The sequence below is a fragment of the Quercus suber genome, unplaced genomic scaffold (assembly GCF_002906115.3).
Source record: "Quercus suber isolate HL8 unplaced genomic scaffold, Cork oak 2.0 scaffold_900, whole genome shotgun sequence".
NCBI classification, from domain to species: domain Eukaryota; kingdom Viridiplantae; phylum Streptophyta; class Magnoliopsida; order Fagales; family Fagaceae; genus Quercus; species Quercus suber.
The window spans coordinates 66,119-91,719 of record NW_027070325.1 but is presented as its reverse complement, the minus strand read 5'-3'; the positions used below and the strand labels follow the sequence as shown (position 1 = coordinate 91,719).

Genomic DNA, 25,601 nt, shown 5'->3' with positions numbered 1-25,601 from the left:
TGTACTCCACTGTAGCCAACGTTGACACCAATATATATATATATATATATTGCGACATCTTGAGATATATAGTAGAATTAATTGTCAATTCTTTATTAGTTGGGTTAAGCAGTTTCAAGCGTGTACAAAATAAACGGGAAAAGGGATTGTTCACGTAATAAAGAGAAAAAATGAAATAGAAAATATAAAGAGGAAAAAAAAGGGGAAGAGCATGTAGTGCAATCATATATATAATGCGTTAAGCACAAGTTTTATTATATAGTAAGTTCGCTACATGGTATAAGCATAACACCACTATAAAAATATGTGTATATTTATATCTTCAAGATGCATGCTCAATTTCTATGTCCCTCTTCTCACCTTTTTTTGTACCCGTTGCCTCATTCCAAAGGTCTTCATCAACCAATCCCGCTTTCTTGTTGCCACAATATTGCCAATTATTACTCCCACGATTAGTCCAAATCCATACCCAATCAAAACTATTTTCCAACCAAATTCAAACAGAGACCCAGTAGAATCATGACTTTCTTCAAAAACTGTTGCTAAAGGTGGTGAAGAATCAGAATTCCAACATTTCTTTGATAATGGATTTCCACACAAATCTAAATTTCCCTCAAACGAACTATTTTCAAATGTGTCAAATTGTTTCCCGTGTGGTATAGAACCAGTGAGATTGTTATGAGAAACATTAAAACATTCGAGAAAAGTAAGTTGTGCTAACTGTTGTGGAATCTCCCCTGATAACCAATTTTGAGAAAGGTCCAATGATTCTAGATTTGTAAGATTCTCAAGAGATGGTGGGATGTGTCCTGTGAGGAAGTTATTGGAAATGTTGAGCATATGAAGGCCACTTAAATCTCCAATGGATTCTAGAATCTCTCCAACAAACTTATTGCTTGACATATCAATGGCTCTAAAGGATTGTTGGACCTTATGGTACGCGGTATACTGGCCTTTGTTTGTTATTTTCATTGAATAATAGTAAAAGTAAAACGAATTAAAACTCCCCACGCTGAAAGATTTTTCTCCTTGAATATACGTCAAATTGTGGTCTTTGTCCAATTTCAAGGCATTCCAATTCCTAAAGGAATTTATGGGCAATTTTCCTGTAAAATTATTGTAAGAGAGATCAAGGATTCTCAAGTTAGGAAACCCATATTTAATTTCAGGACTCTCTAATATTTTACCACAGAATTTGTTTGACCGCAATAGGAGAAGTTTTAGAGTTGGTAGATTTCCCAACCAAGAGGGAAAAGAGTCATTGAATTGGTTATTACTAACATCGATGGCCTCTAACATCATACAACTGGCCAATGATCTTGGCAACAAGCCATGAAATTTGTTTCCTCTCAAACTAATCATCCTTAATTTACTTCCTTGGACCATACTGTGCAAGCATTGAGGAAGTGGACCACCAAAGTAGTTATCAGACACATCAAAAATATTAAGAGAAGTTATGTTGCAAATCGACATAGTACCACTTAGGTAATTATCAGAAACATCAAGAACATTCAAATTCTTTAGGTTAATGATGCAGATTGGAAAATGGCCTTGGAACCCATTGCCTGAAAGAGCCAATTTTTCCAATTGAGTGAGGTTCATAAACCCAAAAGGAATTGTACCAGTTAATCGATTGAAACCCAAGCTAAGGATAATCAATTGGGTCAATTTTGCAAGCCCAGAAGGGATTGGACCGGTTAATTGATTGTTGACTAGGGTAAGGATAGTCAGTTGCGTCAGGTTTGCAAGCCCAAAAGGTATTGGACCAGTTAATAGATTGTTGAACAACTCAAGGGTACTCAGTTGTGTTAGATTTGCAAGCTCTGAAGGGATTGGACCAGTTAATTGATTGTCACCCAAGCTAAGGATGGCCAATTGTCTCAAGTTTGCATGCCCGAAAGGTATTGGACCAATTAATCGATTGAATCCCAAGCTAATGACAGTCAATTTTGTCATGTTTGCAAGCCCTAAAGGGATTGAACCAGTAAATCTATTACCGTACAGGTCTAGAAAAGCAAGTTGGATGAGATTTCCAATTGAAGATGGGATGTTACCCACCAAACAATTATTTGAAAGCTTAAGGTAAATGAGATTTGTGAGGTTACCTATTGACGATGGAATGGATCCTGATATGTTACAACCCCACATATCCAAAGCAATTAGGGAGTCAAGGTTTCCCATTGAAGCTGGTAGCTCATTGGAGAAACTGGTGTTTGCGAGGCTCATTTCCTCAAGGGGACTGCTCCAATCTTGAAAGTCGGGCCAAGAACCAGTGAGATCCTTGTTGTGCTTCAAGTCAAGAACACGTAATTTTGGTAGCTTGAAGATGCCTATTGGAAGTTCCCCATGCATTCCACAGTCATGGAGATAAAGGGATGTTAAAGTAGACAAATTTGCAAAGATATTAGGTACTGTGGAGAATATGTTCACCCCACTCAAATCAAGATATTTTATGCGAGTTAAGTTTCCAACTAGGCTTGTTAGGCTCAACTGTTTGAATTGCAAGAAGTATTTGCCCGAAGACAAATTATAGTTGCAACAAAGATCCAGGGATGACAATTGGGATAGCTTTGAAACCTCAAATGGGATTTGACCAGAAAACATAGTAGAAGAGAGATTGAGATATGCAAGTCTTGAAAGATTGCCTAGCTGGGATGGGATTTGAGAGAAGTTAAAGTGATTGTCAGCAAGGTTAAGACTTTGTAAGTGAACTAGACGGAAGAGAGTGCTGTTGGAGTTGATTGAACCATATAGAAAACTGCTACTGAGGTCAAGGCCAATCACATGACCTGTCTCCTCATCACAGTCAACACCATCCCATGAGCAACAATCACTGTTTTCACCTTCTAGACTCCAAAATCTGACCCTAGGATACGCAACAGGATCAGAGGAAGCAGAGTTGTTTATGATAAAGCTCTCCTTGAATTGCAACAAGGCTGAGCTCTCTTCGTCATGGCATAATGGCTGCTTGGAAGGAAACGAGTATATAAGATGAAACAGAGAGAGTAAGTAAAGCAAGCGCATCAACATGGTGTAGTAAAATGATGATGATGTCCTAAACCCCTAATTATGTATGTTTAGCACCCTTAGCTGTGCAGTTGAATACAAATTGGATTGAAAGTATTTACTATTTATAGACAACCTATACGAAGTGCTCAACTACTGCGAGTTTGTCGTAAATCCCTCTTTCGTCAAAAGCGTAAGCTTGAAAAACTTCAATTGGCAAGCTTAATGCATGTCCTTATCTTTGACGAGCACAAAAATATTGACACGGGTGTCTCATCACCAAATAAATAAAATATTAATCATCAAATTGGTGAAGTTATAACATTAACATATGTAACTTCAATCAGTATTTTTAGGTAATTTTCAAAATTAATTGTGGAATTATCCCAATAGAATTAGCAAGAAAGTCATATATCAATGGAAAATTTTATTTATCCGTTTAGCGTCACATTGTTGTCGCTTATTAGCTAAATATGAGATAAAAAATATAGTTTTTGTTAGCTTTTATGGTAAAAGTTTATCAATATATATATATATATAAGTTAGCTTTTTAAAAAATTTTAATAAAATAGTTTTCTAGAAAACAAAAAACAAAAACAAAATATTTTTGCCAAATGGTGCTCAATATCTAGTTTTCAATGTACCGAACCGTGTGCAATATAGAATACACTCTGAAAATGGCAAATTTTTTAATTTTGTTTTCCTTTCCTATTTGGTTTCTAAATTGTCATTTCCATTTCCCTTGTCTTGTTGGTCGTGTTAGTTGTATTTTGAATATTTGATCAATTAATTCTTTGATTTCAATTAAATGTTCAGGTCTCGAAAATCTAAGTTGAGTTACTCATGATGCTTGGAGGGTTGCTCCAATTGCTAGATTAGTGAGTGCTGCTGTTTTGAAAATTTGAATTAATCGGTCTGTGACTTAAATAGAGTTCTTTGCAGCTTATAGAGGATGACTTTGTCTATTTTTTATCCTGTTTAAGGATCTTTGTTTAGTTTTGTTCCTTTTATGTCGTTTGGATTGTTTTGATCTTGTTTGCAGATAATACTTCTCATTGCATCTGTTGCATTTATGTTTATTTTTGTTGATGAAATTTTCATTTATCTGCATAAATATATGTACTATGGTATCAAACGGATCTCCCATGCTCAATTCTCTGTTTGATATGCACATGCCAATAATATACAATTGCATTCCAGTTTCTCTAGTTAATTTCAAACATCAATCTTAAGCACTGTGAAACACTTGCACGGTCTCATTTTCTGAAATGTGAAAGTGTATTTTATCATTTTTGCACTTGACCTGACCGTATAAAACCACACTTCCAATAGATGACACATATAAACCCTTTCACCTTTCTTGCTGCTGTTGCAAATCTAAGATCAAGTCAAGTCGTCTCCAGTTGTCTAAATTTGGATGTGTTGTGATTTAGGTAAGTTTTACCGGCCTTAATTTTAAGGGTCTTAGAGTTTGATTTGTGTTAATCAGTCATGTGGTTATATTGTTATAATCGATATTTTCTATTGTGAATTTTGTTTGGTTTTACCCATGTATGTCTGAATGCGTTAAATGTTAGTTGAAGTCTTGGGTGAATAGGCCTCCACTAAATAGATTTCAACATAAATATCTTGATTAAATAACCAATGAGAACATAAGTCTTAAAAGTTTTTCAATGCAGAGAAGATTTCATCAAATACTTTAAGAAAGATGTAAGATAAGGATAGAGCTGTTGTCCCAATCACTTTTTTGAGGAAAGTTATAGGCATTCTTTCGTAAAAGTTAAATTATGGATTAGAAATATATTAGTTCACATTAGTTATTTCACACATATCTACAATCGATATGAAAATGTTCATATTTTAACGCATAAAAATGAATATGAAAGAGATGTGAAATAATGACTCCACACCACAACTGAGTCATTATAGCACCATTCATGTATCTTTTTATCTTTTCTATTCTCTTTCTTGGGTCTTAGTTTGGTAGTATAGAAGGGGCGGCCATTGGCGGCATGTGGGATCGATGATGCTTTCGATGTCAAGTATGTTTGTGTCTGGATTGATCAGTAATGCTATAAACACAACAAAAAGTTAGAATAATTTTATTCAAATTAGCATTTGAAAAAAAAATTCAAATTGAGATTGTGGTGGGTCCATGTATGAGTTGACATACTAATTTAAGAATCTTGTAAAATCGTTGTGGCTTTTTGTTGTGTCCCTTGCATTGCTCTTGTGGATTGTGTGGATTTTATGGTGGTTGGTGGTTGCGATGTTCTTGAAATTAATTAGGTAAAATATAAAATATAATATTTAAGGAAAATAATCCTCTCTATTTTCTATTCAAATATTTAAATAATGTAGTCATGTAGGATAGAATAAAAAGACTGATGGAGGTCAAATTAACTCTTTAAAATATTTTAAAATAATAATAATATTTTTCTCCAGACGCTAAAATTGAGAATGTATAGACATGTTATTATACATGGGAATTTAGAATGACCTGAATATGACAAGTGTTTGTGTTAGGTTCTAAGGTCTTAAGATTTTATGTATTTAGAACTCTAATTTGTAATGTTGGCAAACCATGATCAAAACAATGTATTTAGTCTTGTTTAGGCTTGCTCAAAGTTGATTTATTATTGTAAAGTTGGAATCGAGTGGCTGCAGAAGTACTTGGGACTTTCGGCCTGGCTCATAATAGTAAAAGTAAAACGAATTAAAACTCCCCACGCTGAAAGATTTTTCTCCTTGAATATACGTCAAATTGTGGTCTTTGTCCAATTTCAAGGCATTCCAATTCCTAAAGGAATTTATGGGCAATTTTCCTGTAAAATTATTGTAAGAGAGATCAAGGATTCTCAAGTTAGGAAACCCATATTTAATTTCAGGACTCTCTAATATTTTACCACAGATTTGTTTGACCGCAATAGGAGAAGTTTTAGAGTTGGTAGATTTCCCAACCAAGAGGGAAAAGAGTCATTGAATTGGTTATTACTAACATCGATGGCTCTAACATCATACAACTGGCCAATGATCTTGGCAACAAGCCATGAAATTTGTTTCCTCTCAAACTAATCATCCTTAATTTACTTCCTTGGACCATACTGTGCAAGCATTGAGGAAGTGGACCACCAAAGTAGTTATCAGACACATCAAAAAATATTAAGAGAAGTTATGTTGCAAATCGACATAGTACCACTTAGGTAATTATCAGAAACATCAAGAACATTCAAATTCTTTAGGTTAATGATGCAGATTGGAAAATGGCCTTGGAACCCATTGCCTGAAAGAGCCAATTTTTCCAATTGAGTGAGGTTCATAAACCCAAAAGGAATTGTACCAGTTAATCGATTTGAAACCCAAGCTAAGGATAATCAATTGGGTCAATTTTGCAAGCCCAGAAGGGATTGGACCGGTTAATTGATTGTTGACTAGGGTAAGGATAGTCAGTTGCGTCAGGTTTGCAAGCCCAAAAGGTATTGGACCAGTTAATAGATTGTTGAACAACTCAAGGGTACTCAGTTGTGTTAGATTTGCAAGCTCTGAAGGGATGGACCAGTTAATTGATTGTCACCCAAGCTAAGGATGGCCAATTGTCTCAAGTTTGCATGCCCGAAAGGTATTGGACCAATTAATCGATTGAATCCCAAGCTAATGACAGTCAATTTTGTCATGTTTGCAAGCCCTAAAGGGATTGAACCAGTAAATCTATTACCGTACAGGTCTAGAAAAGCAAGTTGGATGAGATTTCCAATTGAAGATGGTGTTACCCACCAAACAATTATTTGAAAGCTTAAGGTAAATGAGATTTGTGAGGTTACCTATTGACGATGGAATGGATCCTGATATGTTTACAACCCCACATATCCAAAGCAATTAGGGAGTCAAGGTTTCCCATTGAAGCTGGTAGCTCATTGGAGAAACTGGTGTTTGCGAGGCTCATTTCCTCAAGGGGACTGCTCCAATCTTGAAAGTCGGGCCAAGAACCAGTGAGATCCTTGTTGTGCTTCAAGTCAAGAACACGTAATTTTGGTAGCTTGAAGATGCCTATTGGAAGTTCCCCATGCATTCCACAGTCATGGAGATAAAGGGATGTTAAAGTAGACAAATTTGCAAAGATATTAGGTACTGTGGAGAATATGTTCACCCCACTCAAATCAAGATATTTTATGCGAGTTAAGTTTCCAACTAGGCTTGTTAGGCTCAACTGTTTGAATTGCAAGAAGTATTTGCCCGAAGACAAATTATAGTTGCAACAAAGATCCGGGATGACAATTGGGATAGCTTTGAAACCTCAAAATGGATTTGACCAGAAAACATAGTAGAAGAGAGATTGAGATATGCAAGTCTTGAAAGATTGCCTAGCTGGGATGGGATTTGAGAGAAGTTAAAGTGATTGTCAGCAAGGTTAAGACTTTGTAAGTGAACTAGACGGAAGAGAGTGCTGTTGGAGTTGATTGAACCATATAGAAAACTGCTACTGAGGTCAAGGCCAATCACATGACCTGTCTCCTCATCACAGTCAACACCATCCCATGAGCAACAATCACTGTTTTCACCTTCTAGACTCCAAATCTGACCTAGGATACGCAACAGGATCAGAGGAAGCAGAGTTGTTTATGATAAAGCTCTCCTTGAATTGCAACAAGGCTGAGCTCTCTTCGTCATGGCATAATGGCTGCTTGGAAGGAAACGAGTATATAAGATGAAACAGAGAGAGTAAGTAAAGCAAGCGCATCAACATGGTGTAGTAAAATGATGATGATGTCCTAAACCCCTAATTATGTATGTTTAGCACCCTTAGCTGTGCAGTTGAATACAAATTGGATTGAAAGTATTTACTATTTATAGACAACCTATACGAAGTGCTCAACTACTGCGAGTTGTCGTAAATCCCTCTTTCGTCAAAAGCGTGTTGCCAATTATCATTCCAACGATTAGTCCAAATTCATATCCAATCAAAACTATTTTCCAACCAAATTCAAAGAGAGACCTAGTAGAATCTTGACTTTCTTCAGAAACTGTTGCTAAAGGTAGTGAAAAATCATAATTCCAACATTTCTTTGATAATGGATTCCCACACAAACCGAAATTTCCCTCAAACGAACTGTTTTTAAATGTGTCAAATTGTTTCCCACGTGGTATAGAACTAATGAGATTGTTAATGAGAAACATTGAAACATTCGAGAAAAGTAAGTTGTGCTATCTGTTGTGAAATCTCCCCTGAAAGCCTATTTTGAAAAAGGTCCAATGATTCTAGCATTGTGAAATTTTCTAAAGATGATGGGATGTGTCCAGTGAAAATGTTATTGGAAAGATTGAGCATATTAAGGCCCTTTAAATCTCCAATAGATTCTGGAATTTCTCCCCAAACCTGTTACTTAACAAATCAATGGCTCTAAAGAATTCTTGGACCTCGTCGTATACTCTATCTAGGCCTTTGTTTGTTATTTGCATTGACCAACCACTTAAAAGCGCATGCGTGAAAAAAGAATGAAATGAAGGACTTATGAGAAGCATAATGGACGTCTTTATCCATGATGAACACAACCATGACGCTAGTGTCTCTCACAATTAGCAAACGCAAACACTCAATATAAAAATTGAAGTTTTAATAAAATCACAATCAGCATTTTTGAGTTATTATGAAAATTACTTTTGTAGTTATTCAGAATTAAATTATTAGCCAAAAACGCATATAATATTTGAAAGTTGTCTCTAGTTTTCAACATATCAAAAAATTTGTAGTCTGGAGTTTTGTAGAGTGCATTATAGTTTTGTGTCTCTATTTTCCAACACATCAAAAAAATGTAATCTGTAAAGTAGCAATTTAAATTTTCTTGCCTTTATTTATGTCTCTTTGGTTTCCGAAACTTCCTATCCAATTCTTAAGTCCTGTTTGTTGCGTGTTGAATATTTGATCAAATCCTTGATTCTTATTAAAATTTTTTGCCTTGAAAATAAAATTTGGCACTACTCATGTTTGGAGGGCTGTGATGCTGTCTTAGGTGGGTTCTTTTTCTTTGACTCTGACCCTTTTACACTTGTTCCAAGTTTTTTCTGCTTCTTAAAATATAATGATTAGATAATTTAGATTTATATGTAATGGATTGGGCCATTATAGAAGGATAAAAAATAATGATGAATATAGCCTAATATACGTAGAATTTAAACTACTATTGATTGGTCATATCCAACCCTATGAATATGGCCAATCAATATTTAAGTATAAGCATACCAAACTTAGACTTAGTTGATCATATTGTTAGTTGTGTTTTGAACCATTAATTTTAAATAGATGTTTATGTTTAGAAAAATGTAAGTTGTCATTACTTGTACTTGAAGGATTGTTCCAAGTTATTCTTATACAAGTTCTATCACACGTATGATATGAGATTCGTGAGTGTTCTCAGCAAAAAAGAGATTAGTGAGTTTCGTTCTGAATTAATTTGTTTTTTAGCTTTTGAGAATAAATTTTATTTGTTTGTTTGTTTAACTCTTATCTTTTGGTGAATTCCAATTAATAGTTATCAAGTTTCTTGCTTTGTATCTTTTAGGTGTATTTTCAGAGTGGTGAACATTTTATATCCGTTGCATTTGTGTTTTTTTTTTGGTTGACGAAATTTTCATTTTTATATGGTATAAAGATAGATACAATGGTAGTTAGAGTTCCAATATTTTAAACTTCTAGTGCCATGCTGATCAATTGTCGAATTTTTGGTATGCACATGCAAATATAATATTGAATTCTAGTTTGTGTAGGTAATTTCAGACACGTCTTCATGCATGATTTCATTTTGTGATGAAATGTGAAAATATAGTTTTGTCATTTTGACTTTTGACCATATAAAAGAACGCTTCCTAGAAAGGATAGAAATATAGACTGCATGTTGTTGCAAATCCAAATCCAAATCCTAAGTCAAGTCGTCTCCGATTGTGGAAATTTGGAGGTGTTGTGATTTGGTTAGATTTAGTCGTGTTTAATTAGAGGATATGGAAAGTTAGTTATTTGTTTTCTGAATTCCCTAAATTATTCATAATTTTTTACCTAATATTATTTCAAACGAATAAATAACTAAGGGTATAAAAATCATTTAGAAAATTGTGTATAAAATTAAAATACAAAACTTACCTTATTTTCCTAAATTTTAACTTACCTCTTCAAAAATTCTTTTGCACAGTGTTTTACACAAATTTTTTTATTTAAGCTTATTAAAATACGCTGCATCAAAGAAACACTACCCTAATAAGTCTTAGTAAAAGTTAATGAACGCGGTCGCAGAGAAGGTACTTTAAGCAATTAATATTATAGGAGGTAATGGACGGATTTGTTCTCAGTAAACCGACATTAACATATATGCCACTCTTTCTTCATACAATCCTTTTACATCCCACTAGCTTCCATTGCTTATTAATATAATAATAATAAAAAAAAGCAACAGTGACTATTCTAGCAAAAGTTGAACAAGTGGAACAACAAAAGATTAAATAAACTCGTTTTGGTAGAATTATTAGTTTAGTAACGTGAATATAGTTAACATAGTGAGGTACGGATTCTTTTATTAGGATTTTTTTTTTTTTTTTTTTTTTTGAGCAATACACAAAAATTTCGCAACAGTTGAGTTGATAAACTTTTATTAGTTCTCATTTAGGTCCACCACTAACATTGCATTTTTACTTACCACTATCAAGTATCCACATCAACTGATGTGAAAAGTTTGTCAAAATTTTGTGTCTGTAGGCTTTTTTTTTTTTTTAATCTATGTAGTTAATTAGTAATTTTGCATCTAAAACGAGAAAATAGATTTTAGGCAATATTTAATTTTTTATAAAATAAAATTCATATTTAATTACATAAAAGACCTCAATTCAGTTTTTCTCCCAAAGCTCCCAAATGTATCAAGCCGGCCCTAGGTATAACTTTAAATAATATTACACCACCTAATAAATTTTAATTGGATAAATAATAATATGTTTTTCAAAAATAATTAAATTCAATCCAGCTGCATTTAAGATTAATTAGAAAGCCTAATATACTTACTTTTTTTTTTTTTTTTTTTGAGAAATAGAAAGCCTAATATACTGATAACTGACTATTGAATCAAGAAGTTTTATGTAAATTTTACCCATCATGATACCATATGTTAATGATCGATAAAATGAACTCACGGGAGCATAAAAGTTCTTTTATGTTTAAAAAACAAGAACTAGCTCTATATTGTGGCAACCTTAAATTACATCCTGAAATTTGGGGTTGACTGGATTTTATCATCATGTTGATCTGTTTTACTTTTACCAAATCAACCTCAGAACTACACCTTTTTCGGTCAAACTCTAAAATCAATGATACTGTTTTTGTTTAAGTTTAAGCCTGAAATGACGTAGTTTTGGGGCTAGTTAGGCAAAAATAAACCCATAAGTATGATAATGTGTTACTTAATAGCAAAAACTAACTATAGGGGTGAATTGCTAATGGAACCAGACTTCAGAGTGTTAAATCAAATTAATTTCTAAACTTTGAAGTGTAAAATTCAATCAATCCCACACTTCCGTACCCATATAAAAATTAAAGATAACACATGAATTAGCAACCTTGCAGAACTTATTACCATGGTTTTAAAAACTAGACTAGGCCGATCGGTTGAACCGAGAACCAACCACCAGTCTAGCCTAGAAAAAACCCTAAAAATTGGTTAAAATTTGTCAAAACCAACTAAAACCAGTCAAAAATTGGGTTAAACCGGGTACTAGAAGCAAATCTGATTTGTCCCGGTTTGGTTTTCCAAAACCATGCTTATTAGTTATTACACAAGGGAAAATGCTTTTCTTGTGAAAAATACTTGTAAAAATTTCAACAAAAAAAAAAAAAAAAAAAAGCTTTTTTGTCATTATGACACATGGTGTAACATGAAGGAATACAAATTTTCTGTACCACTTTTTGTATTCTACTTTATGTTCCACCAATTACAAATTATCATGTGTTTATTTTTTATGATTTTAAACTTTGATTATTTCATAAAGAAAGTTAAAGAAATACATGACAAATTGTGATTGGTGGAACATAAAGTGAAATGCAAAAAGTGGCACAGAGGATTTCTATTCAACACGAAGTCTCCTTTCTTTCATTAATTGGATGGAATAATTAATCACATTATTTTCTTGCTTTCCGCTTGGTCTTGCCTCACTATTGCCACTTCACTGTTCACACTTGTCCCAAACTTTTGCGTGATACACGGTAAATTAATGGAAAATAATAGGACAATCATCTACGCATAATAATCCAAATTTTTATCAAGGCTCACCAATCAAACCCATAACACCAAATAGAGAGGACCCAAATTAAACATAAAATAAAATCATTCCTAATTTAAATAAATGTTTTAATATGGTCATATATATATATATATATATATATTCATGAATGGCTTGTGATAAATTTTGTTAAATGTGAAGAATAAAATGGTACAATGTTTTAAGAGGAATATATTGAAACTATTACTACCACTTCGTCTATAAAACTGAATTCACACGATTCCAGAATATTGGCCAATTGTTTCTAATAAAAAGTAAATGTAACTGAATTCCACACGTCTTTCTCTAAGTATTATTTGTATTCACATTTTAGCCATTTACCTAAGTCAACTGAAACCCATTCAAATTGAAAGTAAAAGATAGATACTATGAATTTCGCTCTTGCTCAACGACAAAGAAAAGGAAAAAAAAGCATTGATGACGCCGAGTCAAGCGTTAACTAATTTCTTCACAACTCCAAAGGAGGGGCGAAAAATACCCGTCAAGTAAGACTTAACGATTTATTCATCTGAGTGAAATTGCTTATGTCTTATTTTCTTATGGCACACCTAATACATCCCCATCCTTCTACTAATTATTTTTTCTTCAATCTCTTGACTTTTGCATAGTTTCAAATTCTGAGTTTTTGCTATCAACTCAAGCTTTTAATAATAAGAAAAATAGCTATAGAAAGAAAGTTTAATTCTATACTATTATTAGCCCAAGTCCAATCCTTCTAGTGTTACATCTTTAATATATAAAAGTATAGTATAAATGTTATGTTATAATGAACCATAACATGTGTATATATAGTAGACGAAACCCTAGACTAACAGACTTTTAATACAAGTAAGAGAATTGGCTTGAATACATAGAAGGTTTGAGTTTCGGTTAATATCTATACTATTATTTAAGAGACTTTCCCTGTTTACATTCCTCATTTTTTAGTTCAAAAATGCCCTACAACCTTTTTTTTTTTTTTTTTTTTTTGAGAAATATTACATTTACAAAATTTTCACAAATAAATCCCAATTGTCAAGTTGTTCTTAGTTCTAATTTGAAATCACTACTGAAATTACTTTTTTACCTCACCAATAACAACCAGTAATAACCTAACAATTAGGATCTCTTTTTTCTAGTAACAACTTGACACAAGCTCAATCTATCGAGATCTACGATTTCAGAATTTCTAGATCTAAAATTCAGCCCATGATGACTTAGTTGATTAGAGTTTCTTGTCTCACAATCCTAGTCATATGTAAGGCTTATTTTAAAAGTCATCATACACGAAAATAGAGACCTAGAACTCATATACTTTATGTGAAGCTACTGCGTTTGTACACCTTAGGGTTTTGTAACTAAGTGCTTCTTGATTTTCATTGTTGATGAAATGAAGAATTTTGCAGCTAACAACAATCATTCAAGTTTCTATAGTTAGTCATAAATTGGAGATTTGTGCAACAAATGAAAGAAGGCTACTATAATATCAACTTCAATTAGGCATTGAAGCGCAGGTTCAATGGTAGGTTAGTATATTGAGATAGGCCAAGGTAGTAGTAAGATTCCTTGTACTTGTAACCGCTTGATTATTGATTAGTGGATTCTTAGGAGTGATGACCTTAAATTCATTCAGTGGGGTTTTTGTCTTGCGAAAGGTTTTCTCCATTTGTCAACAAATCACCGTGTTAATTTAATTTCCATTGCATTTCATTTATTTGGTGATTGGTTGGAGCCTCCACAATTTGCATGTAATTTGACCTAATTAATCAAGTTGGGTAATTTAATTAATTAACCAGGGTCAATCTATCTTAACCCAACACACATTAATCATAATATGTAGAACACAATTTTTATTATATGGTAAGTACATACATGACATTGTAACATTTCAAACATAATTATATCTTCACAAGGTGCAAGTTTAGTTTTTCACCAAAAAAGAAAGGAAGAAAAAAAAAAACTGTTAGTTTCTAAGTTGCCTTCTCATGCTTCCAAGTGCCTGTTGCTTCATTCCAAAGGTCTTCATCAACCAATCAAGTTTTTTTTTTTTTTTAGCCACAATGTTGCCAATTATCACTCCAAAATTTAGTCCAAATCCGTACCCAACAAAAATTATTTTCCAACCAAATCCAAAGAGAAAGCTAGTTGTGTCTTGATTTTGTTCAAAAATTGAAGGGAAAGGTGGTGAAGAATTAGAAATCCAACATTTCTTTGATAATGGATTCCCACACAATCTTAAATTTCCCTCAAACGACCTGTTATCAAATGTGTTGAATTGTTTCCCATGTGGTATAGGGCCAGTGAGATTGTTATAAGAAACATTGAACCATTCGAGGAAGGTAAGTTGTGCTAACTGTGATGGAATCTCCCCCAAAAGCCTATTTTGAGAATGGTTCAATGATTCTAGATTTGTAAGATTCCCAAGAGATAGTGGGATGTGTCCTGTGAGGATGTTATTGGAAATATTGAGCATATGAAGCCCACTTAAATCTCCAATGGATTTTGGAAGCTCTCTAACCAACCTATTGCTTGAGATATCAATGGCTCTAAAGGATTGTTAGACCTTATGGTATGCTGTATCCAGACCTTTGTTTGTTATTTTCATTGAATAATAGTAAAAGTAAAACAAATTAAAACTCCCCACACTGAAAGATTTTTCTACTTGAATACACGTCAAGTTGTGGTCTTTGTCCAATTTCAAGGCATTCCAATTCTTGAAGGAATTTATGGGCAATTTTCCTGTAAAATTATTGTAAGAAAGATCAAGGATTCTTAAGTTAGGGAACCCATAATTAATTTTAGGAACGATGCTCGAACACTGCAATCTAAATTCTTCATCAGGCATCTTGTGATTGGAAATACCAGCTTTGGGTACTCTCAAATAAAGATCTCCATCAAAATTTGGCGAACAACGTCCATTTAGTAGCCGAGACTTGGGGTAACAATTATAGCCACCATCTTCCATGCTAAATCTATATTGTAACCCTTTTGTGAGGGATTTCACAATTCACTCCAATACCAATGGGTTTGATCTGCGATTGAATGCTATAAAAGATTTTTGCCCCCTCATCCTTCACCAATTGGTGGTTGGATGGATTGGTAAGGCACATGTGACAAGTGGTATCAGAGCCAAAGTCATAGGTTCAAGTCGTTAGAGCCGCATTGTGAGGGAGGGATTGTGAGAGATTTCACAATTCGCTCCAATACCAATGAGCTTGGTCTACGATTGAATGCTATAAAAGATTTGTGCCCCCTCATCCTTCACCAATTGGTGGTTGGATGGATTGGTAAGGCACACGGTCCGACACCTTTGCAATTGCACCTATTGAGGTATTCTTCTTGACAGTCCTGGAAGGTAAGATTCTGTAAGAGGTCTATATCTGAGCCATAGTATTCAACATGAGCAAGTTGGATAAAAGTAGACTCATCTCCATGGTCGCAAGAGATATTAAATTCTGGTTCGCACCCAGAAGACCAATCAGTATGATCTATCATCTTGAAGCCTTGCAAGCAAAAGCATCTTCGGCCAGAGACATGATCATAAGTACACACACCATTAGGTCCACAGATGCCATGAATCCTGCATGGATCAGAGATGGCTTGCCATGTTACAACCCAATCCCAACTCCCATTCATCTCTTGCAAACTATATAATCGAAGATTGCCATTAGTGTCAAGCGTTAATCGTCTCTGATTCACTGTACCAAAATTTGTTGCATAGAATTTGAAATGATCAAATGACCAGAAATATCCTGTGTCATCTAGTAGTGCAGCTTTACTAGTATTGTAGATACAAATCCCAGCATTTGAAATATCTTCAAGGGATGGGTCTGGCCAGTAGAGACTTGAAAGTTTTGGACCTTGGAAAAGCAGGTGGAGCACATTATCTTCATCGAAAAAGAACTTATAGTAGCCAGAAGAATATAGACCTTGGCCTCTATTTGAGACTAGGCTTGTACCAAATGTTAGTAGTTGTTGAGGAAGAAGAATATCTGTAGATGAATCAAAGCTTTGCCAGATAGCAACACTTGAGAAATTATAAAGCACAAGATTGCCTGTGTTCATTAGCCGTAGTTGCAAATTGGAGGCCTCTGATATGGTTAAGGCTTCTGTTTTAGTTTTCCAAACAACACTGTCAGCTGAATCGGTTAGGTGAAGCTTGCCATCTTTCAAAACTGAAAGCTTTGAACCTTTTCCATCAACAGGATCATCTCGGTTTGCTATCCAAACAACTGTGGGAACAGAGGGTTTTGTCATCCATATGGCAAAGCAGAAAGCATTATCACCAACAGGGTAAAACCCTGTAGAGAATTCACCATTCGCTGAAACCAACTTGTCACTTGGTTTCTCAATAGACAGAGATGTGCCTATGAGAGTATCAAATGCTTTAGATGAAGCAGATGAAGAAAGAGTTTGCAGCAGACATAGAAGAAAGAAGAGACTTGCGTTTTCCATGAGAAATGCAGTAGGCTGAACGAGAGGGTTCTTTTGAGGTAATATAGTACTCAACTAACAAAACCTTTGCACCCCCGCTAGAGGCGCAGACCAAGACACTTGGACCACGACACCATAAACACCTTTGGTTTTACTGTTGTTATAGAGTCCAAATCTTCTGTCCCATTTTTCCTGCTCCACTCTATACTCCACCAATAAATACTTATCACGTGTTCACCTAATTAATTAAATGCTACTATTAATTAATAATTGTAGTATTTATAAGTCAATAATGATAGTATTTAATTAATTATGTAAACACGTGACAAATATTTATTGGTGGAGTATAGAGTGGAGCAGGAAAAGTGGGACAGAAGATTTGCACTCGTTGTTACATGGTTAATTTGCATTGATTTGTATTAGGTTTATGCGTATTTTGCTATAAATTGAATATTTTTATTTATATATTAAAAAAAGAAAAAGAAAAAAAAAAAAGCAGTGTTAATAACACACTTTCACACACGACTGTACCGGGATACACAAAACAAATGAAATTGTGCATCGAAGACGCAATTTACTTGAAGCCGTTACCATTAAGGCTAGATTAGTTAGTTAGTTTCTTCCCTTTCACTTAGAATGCTGTGTTTGTACAGATATTAACGGTGCACCTCATTGTAACATTAAGACTCATTTTTCACTTTCAATAATATTCTCATCCATATTTAGATTGAGAGAGCGAGAAAGAGAGTTAGATTTGAACACGGTATATGGAGACTTTCTAATTGGTGGGGAAAATTAGCACTAGCAAAGTATAGTCAAAGAACTAAGTATTAAGGCCAATAATGGTCTTGTTTAGTGGGAAGATTAGGGGAGATATATCTTGTTTAAGTATTTTTTATTATTGTTTCTCCAAAAAAAAAAAAAAAGTTTTGTTTATTATTAGCTAGGCTTTTATTTTAAATCGAACTTGGAACATGGATTCTACTATTGTACATTAACCTATCGTACTGAGGGATCTTTTTGTTGTCTTATCATTTTTGAGACCATTGATGAAAATTTTTGATCCAGAGCTAAAAGTTTAGGGAAATGTTAATGAATACTTCAAAGACATTGATTTGTGAACTATTTTAAAAATATTTTATAAAAAAGATAATAAATGAATTAATATTTTTTATGGCTGTTTATATTTTTCATGAAAATTGTGTCAAAAATTTCTTAAAACGATTTATTGACAATTGCCTTAAGAGCATTCATTAACATGACCTAAAAATTTATAGTGTGTTGATCAAAATAATGGGACAAGTATTTGATGAATGTGAGATTATTTTTATAATAAAAGTATGTTAGAACATACTTGAATCATGTTAAGAACATATGTCATTTAGAATTGGCTAATCCTTTGACAAAACCCACTTTACTTGTAATTGGGTAGATCTATGATGAGTTTAAGTTTTCAAGAATCATGTTGTTCAAGTCAAGAGTTAAAACCATGCAAATCTATTCAAAAAACAAGTGAAGAAGTGCTGTATTTTAAAGCTCGATAGATTGCATCTATCGAGGTTTAAAAGGCAATTTTAGCCCAATGCTTGACAACAGCTCGATAGATAAACTATCTATTGAGATTTACGAAAATCAATTTTTCAGATCTGATTTCACGCATATCCATGTGTATTTTTATAAGGTTTCTTTTCTCACAACTCTAGACATATATAAGGATTATTTTAAGGGCCGTCTCATTTGATGAAACTTGATGCAAAAGTGGTTGCACTTGTTGTTGAAAGCATATTGTGACCGAAGATAATTTACCCTAGTTCATCTTTCTTTTGAAGAAGCTGCTGCGTTTGTACGCCGTAGGATTTTGTAACCAAGGAGCTTCTTGATTTTCATCGTGTGGATGAACTAAAGAACTTTACAGCCAACATCCTTCTCAAGTTAGTGGTTAGTCACGTACTTTAATCCGTGCATCGATTGGTTAGTCATGTACTGGGAGCCGTGCATTGAAAATGAGAGATTGTCACTATAGAACAAGTCCAATTGTGTATTGGGGTAAGGGTTCAATTGTAGGTTAGTATAAGGTATTGGGATTCATTTACTTATAATTGCTTGTTGTGATAATAGTGGATTCTCGGAAGTGGTGACCTTAAATTCACCCGGTGGAGTTTTTGCCTTGGAGGTTTTCCCTATTCGTAAACAAATCACCGTGTCAACTTTATTTTCCGCTACATATTAACTTAGTTGGTGATTTGTTTGTGCGACCACATGTATTGAATGTTAATAGAATTAATTAATTAACTTGGTTAATTAATTGGTTAATTTATCACAAGGAGTCAATAAATTCTTGGCCTATCAAAGTATATTAACCATCATATGATTTATATGAAAGGAAGGGGCAAAGATCATAAATTAATGAATGATTGTCAACAACAAAAAATTATTTGTCAGTAGAAAAAGAAATAATCAAATTTGGAAAGTGGACACAAACCCTAGATTATGAATTTAGTGCAAATAAACCAATTATAAAATATATACACGATCTTAAGAACGATTTGTCAGCTAGATCAGATTGAATCCTAAATCTCTTATTTAATCATTAGAAATTTTACTAATTGAGCTAACTGGAATCTAGAAACACTGTACGGTTTTATTCTTCATATATAACAAAATTAATTGTAGGTCATTCACAAACTTGACTATATCTGCTGCAACTTAAATAATCTTCCCAAGTGCAGATTGTTGTGAAGTAATAACTCGATAAGTTTGAGGTCGAATCCACAGGGAAAAGGGAATTGATTAGCAAACCAAAAGAAAATAAAACTAAAATAATAAAGTTTAATTGAAGAGATTTTTGATGGTTTAGTAAAGTTAATTTAAATTGAGAGAAAATAACAAATATATTAAGGTGTTAAGGTTTAGGGATCCACACATAACACATCTACTGGTAGTCTTAACAATATTTATTTTATAACTCAACTAAAATTCATACGAAGGATGTGTTGGGGTCATATTTATGTAATTGGCTAATCGTTTGACAAAACGCATTTTACTTGTAAATTGGTAGATCTAGGATGGGTTTAGTACTTCAAGAAACAAGTGTTCAAGTTAAGTATTTGTTAAGGACATATTTTATATAATTGGTTAATCCTTTGACAAAACGCACTTTACTTGTAATTGGGTAGATCTAAGATGTGTTTACTTCAAGAAACATGTTGTTCAAGTCTAGTATTAAAGCCATGAAGATTGGACCAAGAAACAAGTGAAGAAAAGGTGTTCAATAAAGCTGAACAGATAGACACTTGCGGAAAGATAGCCTGACAACTGCTCGACACCTTTCGACAACTGGCTATTTATTGAGCTCCTCAGCTGATTGTTATCGCAATCTCGACACCTTCTTGATAGCTAGTGGATCGATCGAGAAAGCTTCCGTCCCCTCGACAGCTTCTCAACACCTCCTCGACACCTAGCTATCTATCGAGGTTTAAAGCTATCGAGGTTTAAAGCTCGACACCTCCTCGACACCTGCTATTTATCGAGGTTACGGAAATCAGAATTTTCAGATCTGATTTTTGGGCCAGACTTTTGTATTTGTGTAAGGTTTCTTTTCTCATAACCCTAGACCTATATAAGGCTTATTTTAGAAGCCATCACATAAGAGAATACAAGGAGAACATATGCAAAAGGTGACCGATGCCTTATTCTCTCTGAAAGAAGTTACTGCATCTTTGCGCCTTAGGGTTTTGTAACCAAATGCTTCTTAATCTTCATTGTTGATGAAGTGAAGAACTTTGCAACCAACATTCTTCTTCCTCAAGTTGGTGAGTGAGTCACGTACTAGGATTCGTGCAAAGGAGTTAGTCACGTACTGGGATCTGTGCAACAAAAATGGTGGCGTTCATATATTGAAAAGTTCAGAGGTTCTAAAGCGGTAGAAGGTTTCTGTTGTGAGTTCATCTATGAGGATTGTAGAGTCTAGGGACAAAAGTTTTGTATTAGATTTGAAACTTCTCTTTACTATAGTGGATTGCTTTTCGGGAAGGGTTTCCCCCAGGTTTTTTACTGTGAAACTGGTTGATTTCATTGGTTTTCCTGGGTCATCATATCTTGTCTTATTTACTTTTCTGCTGCATATGATTTTGACATGATATTGATGTTTGTTTGTTTTAACAAGTTTTATTCATAATAAATCTAATTAACAACTTGGGTTTAAAACTTGTTAATTCTATCAACCGGGGTCTAAATTTCCCAACAGTATTGAAGCCATGTAAATCTAGCCATTCAACAAGTGAAGGAAGTTCTGTTCATTAAAGCTCGACAGAAGTCTTGACAGAATCCTTTCTATCGAGATTTAATGTTGATGCTCGACACAAGCTATATCTGTCGAGAATTATGAAATCAGAAATTCTAGATCTGATTACACGCATATCCTTAAGTATTTGTGTAGGGTTTTTTTTCTCACAACCCTAGACATATATAAGGATTATTTTAAGGGTATCACAAGGTGATGCGAGGATATTACATGCAAAAAAGTGCCCCAGTTCATTATTCTCTCTGTAGAAGCTGCTGCGTCTTTACGCCAAGGGTTTTGTAACCAAGGAGCTTCTTGATCATTGTTGATGAACTGAAGAACTTTGCAGCCAACATCTTCCTCAAGTTGGTGTGTTAGTCACATATTGAAATTCGTACATTGAACGAAGAGATTACTGCTGCAATACAGGTCCAATTGGCCTAACTAACACAGAAATAGAGCAAAAACTTAAAACATAAAATCTAGCAACCTATCATGCTTAAAAACATAAAGAAGACATAAAACTAACCTAAGCAAACATTAATAAACATAAACTAAGTGAAAGAGATAGATTAAACCAAGGATTAAAGATAGAAAAGAAAATTTTAAAAGAGTACCTTAAAGCAAAAGCTCCTAAACTTGATTTTTGACCATTCCTCTTAGTCAAATCTATCACAATTTAATGAAAGAGTGATTAGTAATCTTAAACTCAAAAGATTGGGGCCAGAGAAAGTCCTTATCAAATAAAAATGACTTGAGGGTGTTTTGTGAAAAACTCCCTTTTAATTCACTATTTTCTAGTGAATCTTAGGTTTTTCCCATGGAATTTCTGTGTGTTTTGAAAATATATTATTTAAGGCTTTTATAGTGGAAAAAATGGGGTTTAGAACAGCTCCCAGATGATGTAGGATTCATTTCAAATCTTAGTCATTGTTGCAGAAAACTTGCCTTTCTTATGCTTCTGAAACTCTAGCTGCATGCACAGGATCATGCTTGTGTATGCATGCTTTAGCTCCTGTACGCAGGTCGTGACCCACGTATGCAGGTCGAGGGTTACATTGGTCAATTTATTTCCAAAAATAGATTTTTACTCATTAAAAAGGTTATCTTTTTTTCATTTTAACACTTCTCAAGTCAATTTAATATCTAATTGGGCTCTGAACTAGCCTTGGGCCTTAGAGTTTGAGTATCATTAAAGAACGGGGGCCCGAGTCATAAGGGCTACAAAATACAACGTCTACAACCCACTAGAGCTTTGTTTTCGTCTATCTCCTGTTTCTTGTTTTTCTCGTCTTTTTGCTGTCATCTGTACGAATCTGTTTGCAATTTCCCTTGTCGAATCAAGGTCTCTATTTGATCCTTTAGATGTCTGCATTTTTCCGTGCAATGTCTGTGGTCTTGGTAGATTCTACAATACTTGCTTTTGTCTTTAACTTCTGCTAGAGCATAAATAGGCCAAGGCCATTGCAAAGAAGGTTCATCTTTGATCTGCATCAATTCTTGTTCGATGGGCATTACCAAGGGAGTAAAGCTAGTGAATTTTGACCTTCGATCCAGGAGGCTCCTCTTCTTATCTGTGGTATGCCCTATGCTACATGGTTCTTTCTTCCTGCCAGGGTGATGGCTAGTCCCTTCGTCTCTCTTCCTTTTGCTTGTCATCTCTTTTGTAGTTACTGCGTCTTTTGCATTCATATATTTTTGAACTTTGTGGAATAGTTCTACCATTGTCCTTGGTGGAATTTTGGTGACAAAGAAGAAAAATTCTCTAGGCAAAAATCTTGCCTGGAAGGTCTTCAAGATAACTTGGTCTTCCACTTTGTCTACCTGTAGCAACTCTTTATTAAAGCGGGTCAATTATTGTCTTAGTGACTCTCCCTCTGCTTAACGGATGTTGAGAAGGTTTCCAGTTGGTTTCTTGTGTCTCTGCCCACCAATGAAATGACAAACAAAGCCTTTTCTGAGTTGCTTGAAATTTGCCACGGCACTTGGGGGTATTTTGTTGAACCAAACTCTGGCTGCGCCCTTCAATGTAGTTGGAAAAACCCTACACATTACTTCATTTGGAGTCATCTATAGGTGCATTAGGGTTTTAAACGATTCAATGTGATCCAAGGGATCTTTTGAACCATCATATGACTCTAGTTGAGGAAGACGAAATTTTGATGGGGGAGGACAATTCAATACTTCAATGGTGAATGGTGAATCCGTCTTCTAGATCATTCTATCTAAGTTCCCCAAGGCCTTTTCTTTCATTGTGCTTCTTAGCTCATCCATTTCCCATTTCATGTTACGGAGTTCTCTTTCCATTATGGATGAATTCTCTTCTAACACCATGGTTCTTTTGTTGATGTGACTATTTGACCCTTATTCATTATGGTTTCCCTCGGTCCTTGGATGTTGCTCCTTTTCATTTTGATTTTCAATGGTTCTCTGTCAATCCTCATTATGGGACTCAGCAACCCTTTTGTGTTCTTCATTTTCGCACGTTAATTTAGTTATGTTGGTTGTGAGAGCCTGAATCTGTTGTGTTACTTGCTCTGGGTCCATCTTGCACTATAAGGATTCCTTTCGTAGATTGGGGAATGGCTTGATTGATTAGCACACCCCACAGATAGCGCCAAACTGATAATGCAAAAAATCTGCAGTTAAGTTCTTCATTAATGTAGATGGATGACGGGGTTAGATTCGTCTTTGACAGAAACCTACAATAAGATTCAAGATAAAAACAAAAGAATACACCGGTGTGGTATTTGCCAAAAACCCTCCTATGATTAAGTCAGGATAGGATTCACTTGAAGCGTATAGTGAGAGAATTTGACTTGAGAGTGGTTTTTAGGGTGAAAATTGTGTGTACCTGTTTGTCTTGTTTTTCTTTTCTTTTATAGTTACTTCTACTTTAATGGCCAATAGATCTTTGCATTTATTTTCAATAGCTAATGCCTTACAGATTAGTATTTTAATGTGCATTACTTCTTTGTTGCAGTTGCTTTGTCTGTTACTCTTTCGCATTGCCCGCCATAAATGCATAGCGTATATTTTCTTCGTCATTGCAGTATGATGGTTTTGGTATATTTTTAGGACTCATCAAACACAAAAAATAAAAAAATAAAAAAAATAACAAACTTTTCCCAACAACTACATTCCAAGTAAACAAACATGAAGAATATATATATATATATATATATATAGAGAGAGAGAGAGAGAGAGAGAGAGAGAGAGAAGTGCATAAGTAAACAAACATGAAGAATATATATATATATATATATATATAGAGAGAGAGAGAGAGAGAGAGAGAGAGAGAGAAGTGCAATTATATAATCATTAAAACACAAGTTTTATTATATAGTAAGCATGCTACATGATATGATACAATTTTAAATGTGTATATAAACACGTATCATTGCAAGGTGCAAGCTCTCAGTTTCTACGTTCCCTTTCCATGCTCCTTCGTCCTTGTGGCTTCATTCTAAAGGTCTTCATCAACCAATCGTGTTTTCTTGTAGCCATAACATTACCAATTATTGCTTCAATGATTAGTCCAAATCCATATCCGACCAGAACTATTTTCCAACCAAATTCAAAGAGAAACTTGGACGTGTCTAGACTTTTCTCAAAAATTGAAGGTGAAGGTGGTGAAGAATCAGAAATCCAGCATTTCTTTGATAATGGATTCCCACACAAACCTATGTTTCCGTCAAAGGAACTGTTATCAAAAGTGTTGAATTGTTTCCCTTGTGGTATAAAGCCAATGAGTCGATTATGAGAAACATTGAACCGTTCAAGGAAAGTAAGTTGTGCTAGTTGTGGTGGAATCTCCCCTGAGAGTCTATTTTGAGAAAGATCTAATGATTTTAGGTTCAGAAGATTCCCTAAAGATGGTGGGATGTTTCCTATGAGAATATTATTGGAAAGATTGAGCATATGAAGCCCTTTTAAATCTCCAATAAATTCAGGTATCTCTCCAACAAACTTATTGCTTAACATATCAATAGCTTTGAAGGATTGTTGGACCTTGTCGTATACTTTATCCAAGCCTTTGTTTGTTATTTTCATTGAATACTCATAAATGATAGAGATCTTGTAAATCCCCACACTATCAGAAATTTCATCATGAATATATATCAAGTGGAGTTCATTGTCCAATTTCAAGGCATTCAAATTTTTGAAAAAATTTAATGGCAACTTTCCTGTAAAACCATTGTAAGAGAGATCAAGGATTTGCAAGTTGGGAAACTCATTGTTGGTTTTAGGACTCTTTAAGATTTGACCATAGAATTTATTGGACTGCAAGAGGAGAAGCTTTAAATTTGGAAATTTTCCCAACCAAGTGGGAAAAGTGTCTTTGAATCGGTTATTACTAGTGTCAATTACCTCTAACATCATACAATTGGCCAATGATCTTGGTAACAACCCTTGGAAATCATTTCCTTTCAAGCTAATTGTTAGAAATTTAGACCCCTTAAACCAACCAGATTAACCTAGTTAATTAGCCAAGTGATTAACTTAGTCAAATTAAGCAATTCTAGGTTATCATAAACATACAATTATATCAAAAATATAAAGCAGTGGAATAATAAATAACACGATG

At 34.3% G+C, this 25,601-nt stretch overlaps 3 protein-coding genes across 3 annotated transcripts; all 3 read right to left on the bottom strand.

Annotated features, from left to right (window-relative positions):
• Window positions 1–242: 242 nt before the first annotated feature.
• LOC111991712 (receptor-like protein Cf-9 homolog) lies at window positions 243–15,262 on the bottom strand. The gene is made up of 5 exons (XM_065768175.1): window positions 15,160–15,262; window positions 7,300–7,586; window positions 6,828–7,213; window positions 5,680–5,806; window positions 243–3,063 (listed from the first exon to the last, which is right to left on the bottom strand). The coding sequence occupies exons 1-5, from the start codon at window positions 15,260–15,262 to the stop codon at window positions 343–345; spliced, it is 3,624 nt and encodes a 1,207-aa protein (XP_065624247.1). The 3' UTR covers window positions 243–342.
• Window positions 15,263–15,558: 296 nt separating this feature from the next.
• On the bottom strand, window positions 15,559–16,752 carry LOC136065248 (putative receptor protein kinase ZmPK1). The gene has a single exon (XM_065768174.1). The coding sequence runs from the start codon at window positions 16,750–16,752 to the stop codon at window positions 15,559–15,561; it is 1,194 nt and encodes a 397-aa protein (XP_065624246.1).
• Window positions 16,753–24,430: 7,678 nt separating this feature from the next.
• On the bottom strand, window positions 24,431–25,393 carry LOC111987729 (putative receptor like protein 25). Its single transcript, XM_024019460.1, has one exon. The coding sequence runs from the start codon at window positions 25,391–25,393 to the stop codon at window positions 24,431–24,433; it is 963 nt and encodes a 320-aa protein (XP_023875228.1).
• Between the last annotated feature and the right edge of the window lie 208 nt (window positions 25,394–25,601).

Bases quoted from the DNA above. Each gene is read 5' to 3' on its own strand.
- LOC111991712 (XM_065768175.1), bottom strand. From the start codon at position 15,262: ATGGAAGATGGTGGCTATAATTGTTACCCCAAGTCTCGGCTACTAAAT. The intron at 7,214-7,299 runs GTTTCAAAGCTA...CAATTCAAACAG, and splicing joins CTGGTCAAATCCATTTTGAG to TTGAGCCTAACAAGCCTAGT. The intron at 3,064-5,679 runs GTACTTCTGCAG...ATACATAATTAG, and splicing joins AGCCAGGCCGAAAGTCCCAA to GGGTTTAGGACATCATCATC.
- LOC136065248 (XM_065768174.1), bottom strand. From the start codon at position 16,752: ATGGAAAACGCAAGTCTCTTCTTTCTTCTATGTCTGCTGCAAACTCTT.
- LOC111987729 (XM_024019460.1), bottom strand. From the start codon at position 25,393: ATGTTAGAGGTAATTGACACTAGTAATAACCGATTCAAAGACACTTTT.